The 23,408-nt window shown below is 43.1% G+C and overlaps 1 protein-coding gene across 11 annotated transcripts in view; it reads left to right on the top strand.

Moving 5' to 3' along the window:
• The window catches only part of msi2b (musashi RNA-binding protein 2b), a 207,239-nt gene that overhangs the window by 171,781 nt on the left and 12,050 nt on the right, over positions 1-23,408 (top strand). For 3 of the 11 annotated variants that reach the window (XM_037467030.2, XM_037467032.2, XM_037467031.2), the window contains exons 11-12: positions 10,884-11,003; positions 20,925-21,104. The exons of 1 other annotated variant lie outside the window; for it this stretch is intronic. In XM_037467030.2, the coding sequence (XP_037322927.1) occupies positions 10,884-11,003; positions 20,925-21,104 (300 nt within the window). The remainder of the gene's footprint in view (positions 1-10,883; positions 11,004-20,924; positions 21,105-23,408) is intronic. 7 more of the 11 variants (XM_037467034.2, XM_037467035.2, XM_037467037.2 and 4 more) reach the window with 4 other exon arrangements.

Below are 23,408 nucleotides of genomic sequence, written 5' to 3'. Positions count from 1 at the left end.
CGTCACGAGGGAGAGACCATATGCTGCCAATGTGTGGTGTGTGATTTCCAATAGTGGATTTGATTCAACAGGTGTAGCAGTCCTCCACCAACGTGTCGAGAGGTGCATCTACAGGAGCAGTGGTTTCCTTTATTTTTGTTTTGTGCTCATGCTTTTATTTTGACTTTGTTGCAGTGTGCACTGTTCCGTCTGCACACTCTCATGCACACTAGCGCGGCCACATGTGCACATACACGTGCACCTACTCGGGCGCATGAGCACCTGTCTCTGCGAAAAAAGAAAAAAAAAAACAACCGCCCTCTGACCGAGGGAAAGGGGGAAAAGGCTGGCTATTTTCCCGAAAAGTGGAGGAGAAGGCTCACCTCGTTTGCCCAGGTCTTAACTCACCCCGGGACACCAGACACATCCTCTCGCACTGAAAGCCGGCAAACCGTCTGCTATGGAGACCCACCGCCTAGGTTCCTGTGGTGGGGAAGATGAGCTGCTGCAAGAGACAGAGTGGCACCGCTAAAGCTCATTATGTGTCGGCTGTTGAGCCACTGGTCCAGAAATGAAACTGGAGCTGCCCCGCATCGTAGGTGGCTTCTACCTTTGGACACTGCTGGCGGCCGGCAGGAGGACAGAGAAAAAGAGCACAAACATAAAAGTGGGCAGAGGAGTACAATATGTGTGCATGTGCAAGGGCTTGGGTATTTGTTCACTGGAAAATATAAGCATCAAATATTTCCTCCCTTCTGGAGAATCTTTCTTCATGTAAATGGATTTAAATGAATATACAAAACACATGTCCAGGTGCAGATTTGAAATATAAGATTTTATAATTGACCTATTCATGTCAAGGATATATGTAAATGGTTTAACCCTTGGACTTTAATCGAACATACATATTTCAGGATTAAGAAAAAATATACTATTGCTCATGTTTAAAACTTCTATTGTTTTATTTTATCTTAAAACAATTGTTATTTCCCTCACAGTGGCCATGATAGTCCGCCGTAGTAGGGACTAGAATTCCACCCTTCGGCTAACGTATTCCCTTGCTAATTAGCGGCTGTGTTGGAGCAGCTCATGCAGTGTTCCCTCCAGTCCACCTTGCAGCTCTCCTCGCATCTGCCAAGGTGGAGCCTGCACATCGCTCTTTGCATTCGAGGTTGCACACTGCCCCCTACTTTACTGGAGGCATAGTTGCATTTATGAACCGTGTCGCCTTCTAGCTGTTGTTAAAAAGCAAAAGACCTCTGCTACTTTCATGGTTTTGAGGGGTTAGCGGGGGGGGAGGGTATATCATTGTGCCAGAGAGACCCCCGCTCAGTGTCTGCTGCCTCTTGTTTTGGTCCCACCCACTGTTCAAGACCTCCAGACCCAGCAAGTTGGGTGCTGCTGGGTGTCTACAGAGCTGCCCCCCTCCTCTCCCTCTATCCTCCCATCGCTCCCTCCTGCTGACTGTGCTGATAGCCCTCCAGTAGCTCTCGTCTTCTTATTCCCCAGTGCATGGAGACAAGCATATGTATATAAACGTGTGTACACATTTTCATAATCAAAGCGCACAGCCCTCTCTGCATGCACACCGCCGCTCTTTGTGGAAATGTTGTTTTCAGGTCCACTGATCAAGTGGAGGGCAGTGTTGCAGTGCTGTTTTTGGGTCACGCCACACGTCAGCCTACTTGCCCCTGGTATCTGGAGCAGTGGTGTATTGTGTAACTGCAGTGCATGGAGCTGCCTGAACTATAATGGAGTCTGTCAACGTTTTATTTTGGCTATAAAATCATATTCATGAAATAATGTCATGAAATAGTAATAATAGGAGGCTTTGCAGACCCTAACGTTAATACGCTGTATTCTATTCCCCTCTACACAAGTCATTTTGACAAAAGCATGCTGCTACTAATCAGAGCAAATCCACAAACACATATTTAACTTGAATGGCGCAATGCCACTTAATGCACTCGCTTCCATTTAAGAAAAAACTGAAATTACCCCCCTTCATCATTCATCTGTCACCTCAACTACCACCCTCAGGACGAGGAGATGGGCATTAAAATGCATAAAAAATTAAGGCTGTTTACTTGGACACTAATGAGAGGAGGCTTAAGTAGTCTGGTTTAATTAGTATGATTGGCTCCATGGGGACCACACAGGCGGGGCCATAACAACCGATTCGCTCAGAGCTCACAGGACCTTTTCAAATGCTGAGAGTCAGGACTGATGTCAGAGGAGATTGGGCTGCAGAGACATGCTGCTTTTACTGATCCCAGGTTGGAAGAGAGCACTGCAGTTAAATGCACTGAAGCAGACCATTACATAAGCACCACTGCAAGGTCAGACATCTGTGTCCTCCCTGTCTGTCTCTCTTTATTTAAGTCACAATCACAAAACCACCTTGAATATTAGGGTTGTGAACCAACACCCTATTCCATTTGCAAAGCAGTGTCACTGCTTTCCAGAACCAAATGGATTTAAATGTTTTTGCCTTATCTATTCTGGCAGATTCCCCCTCTTTTTCTGCACCTTATTGTTTCACTCTCCATTCTTTTTTCTTTATCTTCCGTGTGTATGTGCTCTTATGGGTTTTGTGTGTGTGCGTGTGTGGCTGACGGGTATTTGGAGGCTTGTGTGGAGGCACAACGTGCTTAGATCAGTTCTGCAACATAGGAGCCGTTTGCTTTTTACTGAAGTGCATGGGAAGGCGCACAAAGAAGAGGGTCGAAAGTGTGGCTGCACTTCAATAAAGAGCCTAGTTTGTCCTCTTTGATGCTATGCCGCCATGCACTTCAGCTACAAAGAAAAGGTGCTCTTGTCACTGAGAATTGAAGTAAAAGACACTGAGCTTTTCCCGAGCTCTCTACGCCACACACAACATCACAGGCACTCGCTCACCGTGTAGAGCTGTGTGATGTGTCTGTGCACAGCTGGCAGTTTCCCGGGCTGGAGTTATTTTCCAAGCAGAGGGTATTTTCAGCAGCATTATAAAAAAGAACATGGTTTTCCATTAATTCTAATTTACATGTGTTTACATTGTCTGTATACATATTGCAATTGAGAAACTGCAAATCTGCAATTCATTACGCCACTTTTGACAGACACCGTTGTGAGTACGGAGCTGCTCTCCAGCTGAAGGGCTCTGGGTCGAGGCGCCTCTCCTGCAAGAATCCACCGGGCTGAAGTGCCCTTGAGCAAATCACTCAGTGCCTACTAGCTCCAGCAAAGGCGGTCCGTAGCTCAAACCACCGCTCACCCCTGACCTTCCTGCGGAGAAAGCCACGGAGGCCACATTATGTGTTTCTCTGTCCGCGGTATGGTGGCTTCGCGGGACCCACCGCTCACGGGTTTGTGTGGCGCATGAATCCCGATAACGCTGCAATGGTTCCGACGGATCGGATTATGTGACTCAGTGTGTCAAACTAATTTTAAAACATGATGATGTCCTGCAAAGGGACAGAGTAGTTCTCCTGCAGCATGGGGGATTTTTGTTATTTGTGCCTTTGAAAGCTTACCCAGTTTAAATTCCACCAAGTGTATCTCCTTCCCGGCTTCATTATGTTGTTCAAAGGTATACGACACGTGGGCAATTATGGCCATAAAGCCAGGCTTTGCAGAGCTCTGGGCTCACTCCACATCGGTAATTTGTTCCCCCCCCGATTTGGAGGCACAAAGTCTTAATGGCAAAGGATCTGTGTGCCAAATGGTTTCATTACATACAGAAACCATTACCGTAGGCACTAAAGAGCCGCTGCTCCGGCACAAACACACCGATCCGGCAAATATACACATACGGTAGTCGTGTCTTGTTGGATCATATTAGCGAGCGACAGAAAATGGCCCATTCTCGTCCTACTGTAGAGGGTTAGGGGGCTTGGTGTTGCAGAGCCAAAATGTTGGAGCACTACGGGCAATGATGCCACATATACACCTGGGGTATGTTTAAAGCCCGGCTCGTGGTACGAAGAGGTGCATCATACCCTGTGGTCAGCTGTTTCGCGCCATGCAGTTGAGGAGTAGACGGGAGCAGCTGTTGTGCAAACCAACACGTCAACCCATCTCGCAGCAACAGTACTTGTGATTCTGGGATATTATAATGAGGTGTCACTGACAAGGTGGTGGAGTCAATTTTGTAAAACTGCTCTATTTGTATTCCTTTAGTGTAACTCCATTGCTAAAATTACTTTATAACACATCAATGTTTCAGCGATGTTTTCATTATATAAAATGTGTTTCATTATTTTCACATTGTGGAATACCATTTTCTTGTCATATCCACAACACTGCTGGTCCTTGTCAGTGTGCTGTATTTACACGACAAATTACTCAGAATTCTAAAATAAAAGAAAGAGCACGTGAAAATTGAGGTTCGAGGACCAACAACACCGGATCCTACAATTCAATTCATCATTAGACCCTTTTTCTCCAAAAATCTATTTTCTACAAATTCAAGCCGAAATAACCCAGGTAATAATCACCATGCTATGTGACTACATTGAATTTCATGTGTGAAACCACACCTTTTAGTTCAAATGAAACAACCTGAGATATGTGGCAATACCTCTTTTAAATAACAGTGTGAATCAAATACCGGTACGGATGAGTGCGTCTTCATGTTAGCGTTTGCCATTTTACCGTTTCATTGCATTTCATTTCTTTGTTTAATTTTTTTTTACCGTCTCCCCCGTAGCCTCTTCAATTTAAAGTACACCGCTTGGCACCCTGTTCCCCGGCTGACCTTTTGTGACGCGTGCGCAGAATCCAAAGGCCGACACAAAGCAGACACACAAGATTCAATCGAACGATTGACAAGCAACTCAGCTCGGTTAATCAAGTTATGCTTACTTACTGATTAGGGCACTAATGCGAGTTAGGCAGCCCGGTTAAGGTGTTTACGTGAGACTTGCAGTAAAATGCGTACTGCATTAGTCTGGTTATAATTGAATTATTGGTGTGCCTGTAAATACCCTTTCTTTCCCTCTCCAGGCTCATTTCCAGCAGCCTCTTTATTTAATGTTGGGGGGAATCTCTGTGTGTACTGTAGGTCTCCGTTGATCAGAGGAGAGGTGAGACGTGAGCGTGTGTGTAACAGTTCATATGAAAGCCACCTGGCGCTCTCCAGCTCTGCGATTTATGCCTTTGATAACAACAACAACCCAGAGATGCTTTCAACAACAACAAAGTAGCGCTGAAGGATGACACAATGGGACACTTGTCAGTCTGGAGATGAAAAGATGTCTCGCTAGGTGCCATCTCTTTTGTAACTTTGATACATACAGTATATATATATATGAATTTCTTTTCTTTTCTTTTGTTTATCCGTCTCGCTGTGTTTCCCTACATCTTATCTGAGGTTATTGATGAAGCAGAATGTGAAGTGGAGTCGGTTTTCCCTGCTCCTTTGCGAAGGCGGCAGTGTGCTTCGCTGCCTCCGCTATGACTTATCAACAGACTTATTTCCGCTGGCTCGTCCTTCTTACTGTCATACAGTGACAGGAAAAAAACGTGCATGTCCTGTAGGATTTCCTATATTTTACTCACTCATATTGAATTTGCAGTGAACAGTGACACAAAATACCCTCCTATGATGCGAAAGCAAAACAACAAAATCATAGGCTAATTGGTATCTAGAGAGGGATCATTCTTAGATAATTACCTTCCCTTTGTGTTAATGGCATATATACTGCTTTAAGTAATTGTAAGAATCAATTTCTTTTTTCAATTTTCGTTATTACCTATTCTCCTTTGTAGTAATACAACACCTATCATTTTTTGTGGTATAGAAGAATCAAACTTTATTGTCGGTATGGGTATTACTGTTTCTTCAAATATTTCTTTGTTTCCAAAACATCTGACAGAGTTCATGAGATGAATTGAACACCTGTGCTCTGACCTTATTTCTCCTTCAATTTCTCATGCTCTTTGTCGTCTTCTTCTTCTTCCACTGATGTAGCTGGTGTCTTTCTCTGTTCATCCGTCTCACTCATCTCGGCTCCTCACCGTTCATCTCTCTCACTCCTTGTGTCTGCCGCCAGAGCTGACTACAGCTTCAGGCTGAAAGGCTTATTCACAAGCCTCTTTCCCAAACCAAGCTACGGTGTTAACCCGCGTAGCATGAAAAACCCTGTTAGCCGATAAGTTAACCCCTGGTTAACGGCATGTCAATGCTTTATTTAATAATCCCATCTGGGATTTCCTCCGCATTTGCTGTCTCATTATTATTCTTAGCTAGTTTGCTACAACTTAAATCATGGCATCATTTGCTTTCTTTACGCCATCCAAGATTTCCACTGGAAATGAAGTGCTGTGCTTCACGTAGGTCCTTTTGGCCCTTCGCTTTCAGCGAGATATTAAAAAAAAAAAGAGCATAGGCTACCTGATCCGTAGGGCTGCGGTAGAGCATCAGCTGTCCCTGGGCTCCTCCTGTGCATTAGAGAGTTGACAGTTCTTCTTATAGCAGAAATGAGCGGAGTGCTCTGTGACTGATGGCGCTCCTTTGTCAATGACGGGGGGAGCTGCCGCTGGCAGTTTTGGGCCAAAGAACAGTACAGATTACATTAACATCAGTCAAGCTGTTGTCAGACGGGTGGGACATAAATAGGACCTCATTGATGCATAATGCAACAACTTTTCATTGTCGTGTTTTCTGAGTAATAGGATCAGAAAGTGGCTAGAGAGGCAGCATGCCAAAAAAGATCTGCGAAAATGTACCAGAAATAGCGTTTTGTAAAAACAGAGGTAATGTTAAGGATTAAGGAGTTTATAAGAATTCACCTTCCCCCCTGTAGAGGGTGGGATGTCTTTCTAGGTGAAATACGCAGGCCGTGTGCTGTTGTTGGGGCGAAAGAAGGGTCCTCATCAATCAGAGGACAGGAAGGTTTGATCCCTGGCTCAGATGTGTCCTCGGGCAAGACACAAATTGGTGTGGTGTGTGAATAGGTGTGAATGGTCAGTTAGAGTCCTGATGGCCAGGCGGCACCTTGAATGGCAGCCCCCCCCGCCATCAGTGTCTGAATAGGTGTGAATGGGTGAATGATGACATGTAGGGTGAAAGCGCGTTGAGTGGTCGGAGGAATAGAAAAGCGCTTTTCAAGTACATTTAATTCATCAGTCACCGCACCCTTGGTGATGACCAATTGCCACGCGGTATAAATGCAGGTAACATTGGGTACACACTGCTGAATTATGGCGATGTCACAAGATTGCTGTTTATCACGCAGTAATCCAGTCTAGCCGGGCCTAAAGTAATGGGTTTGTGTCCGCTGCAGCACAGACCATCCGGCCTCCTGTGAGGAGCTCCCAAAGTGTGGCTTGGATGAATGAGAGAATGAGATGCGACGGTCTAACAACAATGGCGGTATTGTGTTTCCTCATGGAGAGACTGGCAAATAACCACACAAAAGGCTTTTTATTCATTGAAAAGATGTTTTCTCTTCTCCAGACTGGTTATGGCAAGAGGTTGATTAACACAGGGTTTTTCCAACCAGAATTTCCAAACAGTTTCTAGTGACTGCTTCTAAGACGGTTCAGGAATCAGGAAAATGTATTGCTAGAGTATGTTAGACACACAAGGAATTTGACATGTTCTGTGTATCAGACCTTTTGGCCGGGCTGGTTAGGGTGTCTCAGGGCATACGGAGTGACTTCTGTTTTTTAAAGCAATGCAAACTCAAATCAGCTCAAAATCCTGGTGATGTCAGGGGAAATACATCATCAGTGGTCGCGGCAGAACTGAATTTGACCAATCACGTCACCTTGTTCTTTCTACCTTCAAGCAGCATGATATTCAGCAGAGTGTTTTGACAGTTTTATAATAGAGAAAAGTAATCTTTTGACCTGGCCTGAGCAGGCGGTCGGTGCGAGCGAAAATCCCAGGAAACAGTAACACAAAAATTGCGCTGTGCTGTTGGATCACCGTGACACTGCCCCTACTGCGTCTCTCCTCCCACTTCAGTACAGTCAAGTTAACAGAGACTCACAAAATACAGGTGCAGACGGAAAAGAGTTGGTGTGCACCCAAGAACGATGCTACGCTACAGGCATAGCGCTGCGGTATGTGCCGTGCACGCTCATGAAAATATGAATGCACGTTGCGCCCCCCCCGCGCACAGGACAGAAAGGCAGGGTTTGGAGACAAGGACATTTCTGCATGTTGGTAAATATTTACATATAACAGTATTCAATAGATAGACCTTAACAAGTTAGTGTCAGCAAGAATATCCTCAGACTAGGAAAATAGCAGTTTAAATTTTTTTTTCAGTTTTTGTACAATCTTTTTTGTATGAAATTGTAACGTTTGTGGTGACAAAATGCATTTCTTTAGCTTGGAGAGAGGGCAAAATGAGATTCGTGACAGGGCTCATCTTTCTTTGAGTCTAATCTGCCTTCCGTTTCTTTGTGCACTCTTGGAGAAAGCTGCAATTGTGGGCTAGAGGCTTGAGGAGCAAAAGATGAGGACGGTTCCCCAGAGTACAGACACCAAAGACCCCCCGGGCCTCCCCAGCTCATAAACAGATGTGTCCTTGTCCCCAGCCAAGCGCAGCCACTCAAGTAGCAAAGCAGGGGCCCAATAATTGTGAAGAATTGAAAGCTAAATATTGGCTTTATCTCCTCAGTAATAAAAGGGCCATGAAATTGATTTAATGCTGCAGCGCTTCTCTTGGGTGGCTTCTTATAGCCTGAGCACAAAACAATGAGCAGCAGCCATCTATTAATTAACCCACCTAATCCTGCAAAGTTAATCTCTCGCCACAACTTTGCCCGGAACTAACTTCCAAGCCAGTGGGTCTATTGGGGGTGTCATGACAATGGCAGAGGGGGGAAAGATAGATGCAGCACTTAGGAAAGGGGTAAGAGAGGTGGGTGGGTGGGGGGGGCTGGAGTGTGCCACATGAAACACCGTTCCGCCCAGCAACTGGGGGGGACCTTAAGTGGAAATGCAGGGGTGCATGGCCATCATTAGCATAGTATCACAGTTGATTTGTGTTTTTGTGAAAAGAGGCGGAGAATATAATTTAAATGGTACTAATCAACAGCAGTAGCACGAACACGGCTGATTTCAGTTGCCTTTTGTCAGCGTTTTTTCTTTTTTTTTTTTTACTTCTGTTTTTCCTCCCTGCCGCCTCGGCCCCTCTCTTTCTCTCCTGAATTGTTAGACGGTGTCGGAACATTTCTTTCTCTTCTTCACCTGCCTGCCAGTCGCAACATGATGGCACATCACACCCAACACGCACATTCGTGGTTATATGTACACTTGTGAATTACCCCCTTCTCAGCTGGCTGATGAAACGCTATGTGTTTTTCTCTTTGGCTGCGGCTCATCTGACCCTGACCTGACACCCCCCCTCTCCTCCCCTCCTCATCAGTCGTTTGTGTGAGCCCCTCTTGGTGGAATGGCAGTACAAGGCTGACTCGGAAAATAGGTCACCCACAGGTGCACTTCTCACCTCCACAAAATGCTGAAAGGTGTCCTGTGTCATTTTGTATTGTCTCAGCCCACAGGGTCTACAGCATGTGGCCGACAGGGAAGAAATGCACACTTGCAAACACACACACACACACACACACACACATTCGACTGGAAAAAGAAAATAAAAAATTAAGACGGATTCCAACTGAGGGAATTTGGCGATCTTTTAATTTATTTATTTTTTTGCTAGTGAGGAGAGCATTTCCTGTGGAGATAATTTTAGGAGGCTGATTAGGCATAGACGGTGTTGAGCCCAGAGTGAGGAATCTCATCACCACCGCTAATGACGTGCCATTCCTGTGCTAAGAGAGGAGCCCAGGCCCTGGGCATGGACTAGCCTCTGACAGCCACCTCTAGCTACTGTGTTCATTAAGGCTAACAATGTAATTACAATTCACAGATACTGCGTCTGCTTAATTACAGACTGATTATTAGGCTGATATTTGTTGGACAAATCAGAGCCAAAAGAAGTGGATTTATATTTGCCAGTAGTACGGCCTTAGAGTTATTGTGGTATCATAAACTGACATTTTCTCTGTAAAAATGTATTAATGCTTTTAAAGTTTTGTGAATAGAGTAGACTTGATATTTACTAAAAAAAAGTAACACACGTGAGAGACGCGTTTAGTCTTCATATAAGCTTTAACAGATTGGAATGTCGTCCGGATGAGTTGATTGCGAGACATATTTCTCTTCTGTGCATCGTCTGCCTGAATAGCTCCCAAAAGAATGTGCGAAACTTTGACTCATGCATCAAACTGGATGATTTGAATTCCATAAAAACTCAGCAAAATGTCGGGATGGTCCCCAGTGGTCAGGCTACGATGCCGGCGTGTCTATGCAGCTCACAAGTGGTGGTAATCTTTCATCCAAAGCAAGTGACTAACACACCCCGCCAGAGCCAAATGCTTTCACTAATATAATCAGGGACTTGGTGAATTGCGAACGGCAGTTTACTCACAGTTTTATAGATGAATAAGTATTTTCTCCTTCAGTCGTAAAGAAACTTGGGAACTGAGAGGTTATGATTGAATGTGCATACTTTATAATATATATTCCAATATTAATGCTCATGTCCTCTTTTGTCCTACGGTTTTGATATAGCTTGTAATTAGCCTCATGATGATCATGACAAGCCCTTTGAGGCTGCCTGGGTTATTTTTATTTCAATGTGATATTCTGTGAATTGCTCTTGGCTACCCCTGTGTTTCTGCGTATGGATCAGTGGGTCTGCTGGGTTTTGAATATCACAGTGGGTTCAGTGAGAGTCTGCTGATAGATGTCGCCCTGACATGAGCCTCAGACTTTGACAGCTATAGTTTTATCCCGTAGCTCAGTGCTGGTATCAACATTCTCCTGTAGCTCAGGGACTTACTCATCCATGTGCAGGAAGTGATGCGTGTGTGTATGTGTGTGTGTGTGTATGTGCCTGCAGGCTTCCCAGCGACAGCATACGGACCGGTGGCGGCAGCGGCGGTAGCAGCAGCACGTGGCTCAGGTAGGGGGGCCCGTGGAAGAGGCGGCTACTTGGCGTACCCACAGAGCACAGGGCCAGGTAAACGCTCTGTCCATGTTCTGTGTGGCTGCTGCTCTCTCCAACTTCTCCTGCTCTGCTTCTCCCCATAGACATAGTCCCCACGAGACCACATGCACACATGAGTTCAGACTGACAGCCTCGTACACGCGTACTGTAGGGATTCTTTATCTATGTATGCATGGCTGCACTGCTCAAACTGTTATTTAAATATAGGCAACCATTTAAGTTTATTGAGCCAGTAGGGAAATCTCAATAAGGTCGCAAAAAAAAAGACCACAAAATGTCAAAAAAGCCGAAGCAATGGCATTATTCATGTAATTAAAGTTAGCATACGCAATAAACCCAAAGCATGACTTGAGTGAAATTATAGAGAATGCCTGTGAGAATTGTACTGTAATAGTACATTTAACACGTTTATTATATATTTTACAGTATTGCAAAAAGTCAACATTAAATATTTACACTAGATATGCGTTTCAACAAATTAAATTACATTTAGAAACAAATAAAATATGAAATTGTATGTTGACATTATAATACGTTAAGTAATTCTTGTTAGTTCTACCAACTTCCTGTTTACATTTAAACTCAAGCATGCAAACATAATAAACCAACTGCTAAGACATAAAAATAAAAACAAAAAATGCCTGCTTCCTCCAAATTCCAATTTTTACTGTCAGTTTCTAGAATGAAGTAAGGAAATTCAGCATACTGAAAGCCGAATCGTCCTAAGAAAGTTGCCAGTAATCACATTTTTTCCAAAATGACAAACCTTTAAATTTAAAGACCCTTTAGACTGAGTGCAACTCAGTCTCATTTATAAACATAGTTCCTTAAACCATGACCTTGTTAAACCTTCCCCCACACACACCATTATGAGAAAACTTTCAGCTCCACACTATATTTCAATGCAACTCTCGGTATGAACACACGTACTTGAGAACAGAGCCCAAAGAGAAAAAAAGCATGCGGCGTGTCGGCCCAACAGCCATGTTTGATTATCAAAGCCACGCTTTTCAAGTCTCTCAAGGAGCCTTTGAAAACTGCAGAGGTCTGAAAAGTTTGGGAGGATATTACTCTCTGCTGTTGCTCGCAAGATGCACAGATTATTATCCGCACATTTACTGATGAAAGCAATCCACTCTTTAAGAAAGTCACTACTTTAAGAAAAATACAATCCATTTTATTTATATTTCTGTAACTTTATAATTTGTAATTAAATATGTCAAATAAATAAGACAACCATTTACCAAAGGACTGCTGCAATGATTCCCTTTTAACTCTGTCCACTTCCATTCAATTTCCTAATAATAAACCTTTAACCTTTCTGGCTTTAACATGAACTTTACTTTCTTTCACTAATCCCTCCTTACTCACTTCAACTGAAATACAAAACAAGCTTCATTAAGCAAAAAGTCTTTGATTCTGCGCTAATTGCCTACAATAAAAAAAACACACACGTACAACACAAGCTTATAGCCACAAGTCCATGGGATGTTACTGAAGCATGAGCAAGGGAAAAAGGAAGAACACAGGAGGAATGATGGTTAAAAGCGGCGAGTAGATTTCAGGCTGGACGTTGCAGCGCTCCAGCACGATGCTCCGAGCGCCAGCAACAGTTCAGGATGAAGACATCTCGTCCTTTCAAGGTTCATAGATAGTATGTACTTTAAGATCATCATTCATGGTGAACTAACCTAGTTCTACTGAAATGTCAGCAGTAGCACACATTTAAATTAGGTCATGTTTACGTTTTTTTGCTACTACTCTTTGCGTTTCGGTTCTATCTATCTGGTATCTGGGCAAAGCCCCATGAAGCACTTTAATAATGATTGTTCGCCATGTGGTTTCTGCACCCAATAAATCATATTTTTTTGATGCACTTGTGTGCTTCAGGGTATGAGTAAATACAAATGTTTATAAATTCACGCACAAAGATAAGTCAGTGGCTTAGACATCATCTTCCACGACACACACACTTGATTAAAGAGTGGTTACAGCACACACCTTAAGACAAATATTTGCCAGGGCATTTGTTCCAAAAACAGGAAGCAGCTTTCTTCTGTCTTAAACACAGCATTGATTGACCTGTCGGCTTCATTTGGGCATCCTGCTTTCTGCACCTTAACAACTGTAGATCATTCAATAGCTGTCAATAATGGCTCCCCTGACTGAACACAGCCTGCAGGCTTTGGGGTAGAATGTCTCTCCTCATCAGACATACAATTAGAAGCTTGTGGGTAAACCTCGCTTTTTAATTGTAACTCGGATGCTGTCTGCGCTTTGCAGTCACTCACAGATATAAAGTCAATAGACTGTTGCTAATGTCACGTGCTGCGATACCTGAAGGTGCACACACAGACAGCTACGTTACGAGAAGCTGAATGGAATACATATTACCTACAAACACACATATAGACAAATAAATTCCCTCGTATGTCCTCATTTGCACTAAATTCAAATCAACACAGGGAACACTGGAAGCCAATCAGATGCTCTGTCTTGCACATCAGGCTATTTGATTTTGCATTTTCAAACAAACAATTTACCCAACAATTGCAATGAACATCACCAAGAAGCAGGAATGTTGATTTGGGGTTAGCAGCAGCCAGGAAGCAAGAGATGTGATGGCAACCATTATGTACAGTTTAATTCTGACAGCTGCAAATGGAAGGAAGACGAGTAAATGACTATGAACAGGGGGTGAGGGGGGGGGGTAAACACTGACATCATGAGCCTGTATTAGAGTACTTAAACAGCCATGAGGAAGCAAAACATTCCTCAGTGACATAGACATGCTCCCTCAGTCTATGACAGAATCCATCTGCAACAATTACCACGTAGCCACTTCTGCAGCAAGGATGTGATGAAAACACATCTGTAAGTTGTCCTTTATTTTATTCTCTCTCAATAATCTTGATGGTATAACAAGTCCAGTCCCTTCGTAGTTTGTGTCTTTTTGACGTGGTAGAGTGAGGGTTTCCGGCACATCCTCACTTTCTGTTTGACAAATGATTTATTGATGATTCATTCAGTGTTTGAGATGATGGTAATAGGCCTCTACTGGTTTCTTCTCTCTATACAAACACAGACGGAGCAGAGGACGCAGGTTGTTATGGCTTGACCTTCCTCTCTGTGTATTGTCCGGGGGTGTTGCTGCATCTCGTCCTATCATACAATCTAAATTGCAGTACACCCAGAACAAAATTAACCCGGGATTGGCAATAGCAATCCTAATGGTTTACTTATTTATTTGCCAGATTTTCTCATTTTGGTGCAAACGAGAAACAAAACACCAAAAAAAAAAAAACTCTATATAATGCAAGTGTGGATTATTTGTGCTTTGACTCCACCTACAGTTCCCATAGAGCACCACATATTAAATACTGTGCCCACTTTGACCCAGTGTGTGGGGTGGGTCAGGTGTCACCTACCGTGGCATCAAATGCACACGTTATGATAAATAAAACAAAAAGAAAATACAAAAAGCATTCCTAAAATATATATATATATATATACTATGACCATGACTATTCTTTTTTCTTTACGGAAAACCTTTATTATTTAGGATATTTAGGAATATCTTGAGCTGTGAGGGTTGTTTGTCAGCAATGCACAAAGAGAGCATTGTGAACACAGAAAACATTTTCCATCTCTGACAGAAGGCACTTTCACACTACTCCCAAAGTTCAACAGACAAAATGACAGCATGCCGACTTCCCCTTCTATTACAGACCACTGCTGATGACAAGGTGTACTTTAGACTTCTCACAGTCCCTCTTGTGTACCATAGCAAGAAAGGTTACTGGAGACGTAGACTCTCTGTGTAAATATGTGTTTAATTCCATTGAGCTACCAAATGCTGATTTTTTTATCTGCATTGTTGCAAAGAACAGTGGTTCTTTAGCAGCTTTACACATAAATACACACACATTAAAGTTTCCCATTTTAAGGCAGGATGTTTTAAGATGTCCCTGTTATCAAAGTTGTGGCTGCTTCCGTTGGGTAGGTGAGGCAACATGTTTTATTTAGTAAAAGTTTAATCTGAGTTGGTGTCAGTCCACATACTTTTGAAGAGGTTAGTCTCCAGTCTGTATTTGAAGATGGTATTTCTGCTGCCCTGATCTCTCGCAAGGAGCATGTTGCCCCACTAAAGAGCAAGAACAAGGACTGGTCTTGACTCCTGCTTGTGATCAAGTTTGATAGACTTTGGCTCCAGGCGACAGGCACATCTGAGAGATGTGGCTCCTGCATGGAGTTGGCCATCGCCTTGAGCTAGAGCGGTGCCGCCCCATGCCTGGCTTCATGAGCTGCTTGTCCAGATTTTAACCTGGTTTGAACTACTACAAGGGGCCACTGGAGGATCCAAAGTGCAGCCGCTTAATATCAGTTGGAGGGCCTGAACATCTGCAGATTAAACAGAAAGGAGGAAATCGCTCATTTGGAGATGACTAATTCCTGCACCAGCACCTGGGCTGCGTTGTAAGTGCAATTCACCTCCGCTGTCCATTTGAAAGACAAACTTGTATAAATGTGCCACAGATGCCACTTAACATACACATCAGGTAGTTGATACAAGAACATGGTTCTAATAATATGTCTCAACAGCCACAACAACAGAACTGTTTTAAACATTGTTTAAAAGAAAGCAGTTATTATTCCGTTTTCTTCATCTGAAAGTAGACATATGTGACATTTCTTTTGCTATAGGAGTGTCAGATGAAAGCAGAGTAAAATGCAAGTGATGCAGATGGTTCTGACAGTCCAGGGAACTTCACAGGTCCCAGCCTACTCTGGTTGAGTGTTTTCCTGAGTCCCTCTGAGCTTCCTGCAAAGCTCAAAATGTCAGTCTCAGATCTCGGCTCTACCTGCAGTGTACTCAAAGCCCCTTTCAGCTGCTGATAGAGGACTGGGTACTTGCTATGTACACTGTGTCTGACTGGACTCTGATGTTAAAAACTGAAATAGAGTTGCCTGTGGTCAGATACTAGACTGCTGTTTAGATTGCAGAGGTGTCTCTCGTTGAGTTTAATTGGAACTGGATGGTTTTTGCCTGATTAAAAGCCCTTTCTTCCCCTCAGTTGGTTGTTGCACTTCTTTGTTCTTTTCCCTCTTTTGTTCTACCCACTACTTCTCCCACCTCCTTTCTTCTTCACCAGCGAAAAGAAGGAAACCTGTGTGACAGACATTTTCAAATTAAGATCATTATCAATTTCCTCCCAACAAGCTCTGTGATCTCCAGCAGCGCCTGGGAGGAGACCAGGATTGGCTCTGTGCACTGGTCTTAATCAATCTGGCTCTTTGTGAGCTCAGGTCCATTTGTCCCAGATGCTAATCTCCAGAGCTCAGCTTTGAGGCCAGAGGCGCTTTAAATGTATTTGGTGCAAAATAACATGAGCAGACATGCCAGGCCCTTCCTGCCTCGGTTTTTTGTCCAAGGCCCAGATTTGACACATGGGGGGGGGCGGAGGGGGGGCAGGCAAAGTGTCTCTTCGCGCCTCCGCCACGAAGCTGGGTTTCTCACAGCTGTAGGTAGCAGATGCTCTGAGGTTACAGGCACAGGCCTTCTGGGACATCACCACTCTGCCCTCCAGGGGCTGCATACGTTACACACTCTCCGAAGAAAACTTAGGGAGGGCTTATTGGGAGTAAGATGTTTTATGGTTAGTCTTTATGAACTACTTGATGTGTTGTCTCATTCCTAATTGGTACGGGAGTTATACATTTATTTTTGAAGTGACATTATTTTTTGGACAGTTTTACTTATTTCTGATAGCAGTATAAACATGCAGATTCTGCTATAAATGCTAGCAAATAAAACATTTTTAGTTGACAGAAGATTTTGCTGTCTATTAACACAAGATTTGAGTGAGCAATGTTTGAGATGCAAATTCTCTTCCTGTTAATCCATATTGTTTGTAGTAACCATTAGATGTAGCCAGTATAACGCTCAGATTTCAGTTATAGTGAGTCCTACATTTCTCCAGATCACATAAGCCTGAGCAGACATGTTTGAAAAAAAGTGTTCAGCCGAAAGGCCAGACCTGTCAGCTGTGAGGCTCCTCAGGATAGAATAATCTGTGCTGACTGCCGATCACTGGGTGCCCTTTTTCAGTCGCAGCTCGACCGCATCCCACACAGGTTAAAATCTGCATCAAAATCATTTAGTGAGGAAATTAGTGTGCACTGATTTACTGTTGCACGTTGTTTTATCCTCGATCCAGTGTTCATAATTTCTCATCCTCTGTAACTTTGCACTCTTGGCCCAACGTCATTACCCAACCAAGGTAAACCCAAATCACTTCCATTCCTGGAACAAACAGGAAGAAAAGGGAAGAGCAAGCATAAAATAAAAAGTAATAAACGAAAAGAAATCAGAAGCCCAAGAATGGGTGAGTAAATGCAAGAAGAAATCATCTGTTAAAATTAATTAGCCAAGCTTCTCTGAACAGAAAATGACAAGACATTAAATATGTATTATTTATGAAATGTCTGTGCTCTCCGAAAAGGGTGTCTAGTGCTGTTAATTACTCAGCCATTCATTCAGAAAAGATTATTTCAAATGGAAAGTGAAAGCAAGACTGTACAGCAAAAGAGCTGTTAGTTTCTTTCACGCTATTTTTAAATGACATTGGTGAAAATGGAAAAGCTAATTATGGTAGCTCTGAAATTCAAAGCTAATTGGAGAAGCAGCATGTCAGGTTTATTGACATCTTCTGTAAAGTGATGTGGTTTGATGGCCACCAAGGAATCTCTCTGGTGCCTCGAGGGAAAGGGAGGAGCAGCTGCATGAAAAATGACTCTTTGCAGAAATGGAAATAACTTATGTTAATAGATTTTTAGATTTGCCTGTTCCCGCTGTTCCCCGTAGAAACAACAGGTCTACGGAACGTACATTCATAGAGTCGACGTATAGATGAAAAGAAAAAGCCTTTCGAACTTTCCTGTTTGCGAACAAAGAATGATTTTATTAAAAATAAAATATTACAAATACAACAATATCTATATAATAGTACCTTTTAGGGTATTAGCAGCTTGAATTGTGTGTTGAGTTTTTCTAAGGTTTAAGGAGAGCATAATTGTAATTTTGGTGCAGAACACTGGCAAACCTGTGAAAATATTTATAAGCCCCAACAGTCCAGCGAGCATGACGCTGTATTTTATCATCGGCGTGATTAGTTTTATTTTCAAACCAGTGACAAAAAGAGCTGCAGTGCTTTCAAGGTTTGTGATTCCTCCTTAAAGGCAGTCACCTGGCAAAGTGGGAACGAGAGCAGGGCATTTATCCACTTACAGAGAGCCCACCCCAATGATGTCAGTAACAGATGACTGCAAGACACTCCCCTCTCCATCGCTTCGCAGCCAGCTTTGGTCACCGAGGGCAGAAGCGAAAAAGGGTGGGGGTAGGGGAGATAATTACCAGTATAAATGAAGCCCTGCGAACGATTCGCACTGCTGGGTCCCCTGATCTAGTCTCCAAGGCAACCTCAGCACGCTCATTTGTTTTGTAGATGAGTAATTACATCCAATTAGTGGCCAGTGGAAAAAAAAGGAGTCCAAGAAAGGCCCATTGTTCTGGATAGATTGTGTGAATATTAATAGTGGGGAGGTCTGTGGCACAGCGATGTGATCGGTGATACTGATGCAGCTGTGGGCACACTCTGCCCAGTCTCATCCCGCATAACTGATTGTCACTGATGAAAATATATGGCTTTCAGTATGTGTGCCCGCATCACGAGTCAAACTCTTTTCCAGCCGCCTCGACTCGGCAAACAAGGCCGGCTTCTAACCTGAGCCGGCCGCACTTGTAGAGAGTGCGGTGTCTGAAAACTTTGCAAATTTCATTACCTGGCTAAATGTTATTTACAATATAGAAGGATCTCTTGATCGCAGCAGGGGAAGCTATATCTTATTGCGTGTTGTTCATAAAAGCATTGCTCAAAGTCATGCTGTCTTTCTCCCTTTTTTTGCAATTGCGTTGTTGAGGACATGGACAGTTATGAACGAACCCAATTGTCAATGGACATCTGTATTCACGGTCAGTTTAGGCACGCTCGTTGGAAACCGGTCAGTTGATCCGTACTTTGTGAGCATAAAAATGGCAGGTTATGGTGAAGCAGAATTTAAACTTGTGATGTCAGGATTGAAGAAATCAGGGTTTGCCCAGTTTAATGTGGTTCAGTAACTCAAAATAAGAACCGTAGCTGAAATGGAAATGACAGGGTATTAACCACTTAAATAATTTGATAACAATATTCTTGATTCAATCAGAAGCCATATGTTACACATAGAGGAATTTGACTTGGTAAATTGGTGCAAAATAGGAATAAAATGGAACAAGAATAGATAAAGTAAAATAAAATAATAATATACATGCAAGAATTTCCAATATAAACATAAGTACGTTACTCAAAATACCCAGAATTGAATGTGGCCTTTTTCTAAATAATGGTTACACATATAAACAGTTAATTTTTCTCTTTTTATGAGTGAAGCATTGGTTTATATCAACCTGCAACTACACACACCAAAATTACATTATTTTGTCACAAGATGGTTTGTAGTCAATTGTACAAGGAAGAGGAGTGAAGGTGGAAGAATGGTTTCTTTATGAATTCCCAATAACACGTTTTTGCTTTATTGTCAGATGTTTTTTTTTCCCTCCATTATAATTATTCCATTGATTCAGTTTTCCTCATTACCAAGGCCAATCAATGTTCTGTGACATTTGTCTAAGTGAAGTAAATGGAATGATTGGTTCTTGAGCTTTGTTCAATGTGTCAGACATTATGTGACGTACGTGGGAAGCCTGCCGTATTTGGAGCCTATAATTTGATGAGTGGGCAGACAGCCCACAAGTGGTGAGATCAGAGTGCTAAAAAGCATTGGCGGAGAGAAACATGGCCGGTGCTTACATTCTATTTGGCAGAAGTGGACTGTCTCACTCTGAATGGGAAGAGGTGAAGTGGCTTTGAATAGCCATTCGCTCCAGGACCCAAATAAAAATACAAACACACAGCAGGGGAAACCCAGCATGGAAAAGCCGGTGTCACCAATCTCAGTCCCTCCTGAGTAGATTAAGTCTGTTATCAAGGAAGTGTGAGAAGGAGCATTTTCTTCTAATTGCACTCTTTATTTGAGCAGCTTGTCTCAGATTAAGAGGACAAGCAATAAATGCCAGCATGACTTGTTGCTGAAAGACATTTTCTAAACTGTTGATAATCCACCATCTGTGTGGAAGGGACAATCCTTCCAAGAAGCCAATCTGAGACGTGCGTTGTGTACCAAGGATATTTCAATAAGTCATCAATAAACTTGGACGCCCATATCACATTCACATAAAATAAACACTCATCTGTTGCTGTTGGTTTAGAGAATGCTATGAATTAATTATTGACCGGTTCACACTGTGTTTCTTTTCATTTAAATGACAAAGGCTTCCTTCAGGTGTGTCGACCAAGGACTGTTGGTTTGAAATGAGAATGTATTGACCTGTGTTTTAATGATTCTTCAGTTTTATCTCACTCCATGATCATCATGGTTGCAAGAAAACTCACTGGGCACTGGCCAATTATGCAAAATATCAAAGCTGTGGCCTATCTGTTTATTTAGTACTTACTTTAAATTGGTCCATTTGAATTTAGTCAAGGTATTTTGAGGATATGAGGTTTTAATTGTACAGCTGTATATGATGATACAGCTGAGCGTATCAAACACGGACCGTATGCCAAGGGGGCCTGGCATAGGAGCTGCTGGGGAGGGAGGGCTGGGGGGGGAATTAAAGCAGACAAAACCCAAGGATGTATTCTAAAAATGGTGTGGCACACCACCAAGCTATGCGTCCCAATCTGGACATTGACTTTGACATTGAAAGAGTTGTTTTCCACAATGATGGAGTCCCCTCCCCTCCCCCTCCCCACCCTATACTGTATCTCCCAGGCCTCCCCGATTATGGGTTTTACTCTACGCCCAGTGACCAGAGGGGGGGGCCCTGCTCCTTTGCTGACTATGGCTCCCTGGGGCCCCAAGCGGCTCAGATGCTGCACAGTGAGCATGCCACCTCCGCCTGCAACTCCCCCCTCCAGCACCTACACAGCCCGGATCAATTTAAGAACCCAGGTTTGTATATGCGCATCTATCTCATCCACTTTCTGGACTTTTCCGTTTGATTCATGACATTATTCCATCTAGTTTATCTCATATTTCTTTTAATAAATTTGTTTTTCTTTTGTTATGAAAAATATATTTATCCTCCTCCTAAAAAAAAAAACCCTATAGAAACAGGTCTTGCTGATAAAGTAGCATTGCATGTTCTCCCTCCTTTGTTTCGATTTGAAAATGTAGATTTTCTGTTTATTTGTGAAGTTATGTTCCAGCCCCTGCTTGCATATACGGGGCAGACACATACACAATGTACTCCTCCATTTGCATGTCAACAAAATAACTACTGATGATGTCGGAGAGTACACCGGGCCCCCTAAAAGAGCTCAACTAGTTCCTGTGCTGTTGAAAAATCACGTAGTTAAGTGTCGGAGTGAGTCATTTTTTTGGTCGAGCCCTTTTAGAATTTTAAGCGTAGGAATGATTGCGCATGGTATTAGTGTGTGAAAGTCTTGGAAATCAGTGGAGAAGCTGCACGAGTACAGACACTTAAAAGACAACATTCTTGCATAACACGGCCATTACTCTGCACACAAGCACATTTTCTCTCTCTCCTCTACCTTATATAATTGTAGCTTTCTAAATTCAAATACACTCCACGTTGACATTTCAACACTTGCATGCAGTGCGTAAAAAAACTGATATAAATCTTCCATTTTTTTATTATTATTCTACAGTATTTATATGTTTATCTGTTCCTTCTTTTATTCTGATAATGATATGATCATGTTTGGCACTGACATGACGTACCACCAATGTTGATTTTGTCTGAAGTAGTTGGAAGTAAAGGGGGTGTAAGTCTGGTGCGGTGCCTTCATGTGATGCCTCGCCGAAGGTGACAGCGTTGACCTACACACAGCAGTTAGGTTCCTCGTCTCTGGAGACCTACGCGCCCTGCTGGCCATGAATCTTGCCGTCCCCTTAAGTCTTGTCTTCCTCCCCTTCCCAATAATAGCAAAAATCCCCAAAACACCCTTTTGAACTAATACAGTGAGTCGGGGAGTGGGGGTGTAACTCTCCTCTTAAACGATTTCAAGTGTTGGTCAGCTACCAGGGGCAGATGTTGGCATTTCCGACAGTCTGTCTGTCTGTCTGAAGTTCAGCACAGCGAACTGCAGAATCCACAGACCGGGTGGTGCTGCACAGATGGGATGATTCTGAGGGGTTTCTCGTCGGCCTGCTGTTTTAGCGTCGTCACGTTTGTGCGAGTGTGATGGCCCTACGGACATAGTGCACCACACACACTTCACTTTCTACAGGTCGCTTAAGCAGCGTTAAGTGTTGACTTTTATAGACAGCCCAGACCACATGGCAGGGGAACTTTATGTCACTGCGAATATCCACACACTACGGTGGACATGAGAGTAGAAAGTACAGATCACTCGCGGTTCTTTGGCAGCAGAAGTTTGTTGTTTTTTGTTTTGCTTGGTCGGCAAAGCACACGTTTGAATCCTGAACCAGTCAACAACATTTCTGTGTCTGTAAAAAAATAATCTATATTTGTAGCGAACTCTGACCCTAATGATATTAGAATCAGAGAGCACATTAAAGTAAATGGAAACACAACGGTACCGTTTTTTGGGGGGGAATCTTTATTTTAAGTTGATGAGGAGAATGGTTTTCAGGAGGTATAATTGTTTTTTTCGTCTCCGTTCGGGGTCTCACGATGATGATTACCAGGCGCAGGTCGCAGATTACCCGTGTTTCATTTGTCATTCCATTACCGTGCAAATACTGTGGGGAGCGCAAAGCGCTGGGTCCACAGGTGGAGATCCTGCCACACAGATTGCTAGCCTGAGAGGGAGAACAGGATATATGCATGTTGAGCACTAATATCTCCTTGATAAATGCTTTTTCCTTGTGCACGGCGTCTGCATCAGTATCTCAGCACAACATTTGAGTGAATAAAAATGAAGCAAATGAAACCCGGAAGTCACAGGCTGGCACCGTGTTCAGGAAAGAGACGGTTGCTCATTCAAGTCGTCCCTTTTTCTCTGAGAGTACTTCACACACACACACAGAAGACCCCCCCCCCCCCCCCCAGCATCACATTTTTTCTTCTTTATAGTCAGCGTTTCTGCGAGTACCAGAAAACCGAGGCATAAGAACGAGTTAGCTACGGGATTACCCATTTAAAATAGGATATGAATATTGACACACTACAACAATCTGACCCACGTTGCACTTGAGATTGTTTGGCTCCCAAAGACAAAGCAGAACCATTGTCTCGTCGTTTTTAGATAAAATGACAAAAAAAACAGT

The sequence above is a fragment of the Pungitius pungitius genome, chromosome 16, assembly GCF_949316345.1.
Source record: "Pungitius pungitius chromosome 16, fPunPun2.1, whole genome shotgun sequence".
Lineage (NCBI taxonomy): Eukaryota > Metazoa > Chordata > Actinopteri > Perciformes > Gasterosteidae > Pungitius > Pungitius pungitius.
Note: the sequence above shows the minus strand (reverse complement) of the source record. Positions and strands in the feature narration are given on the sequence as shown.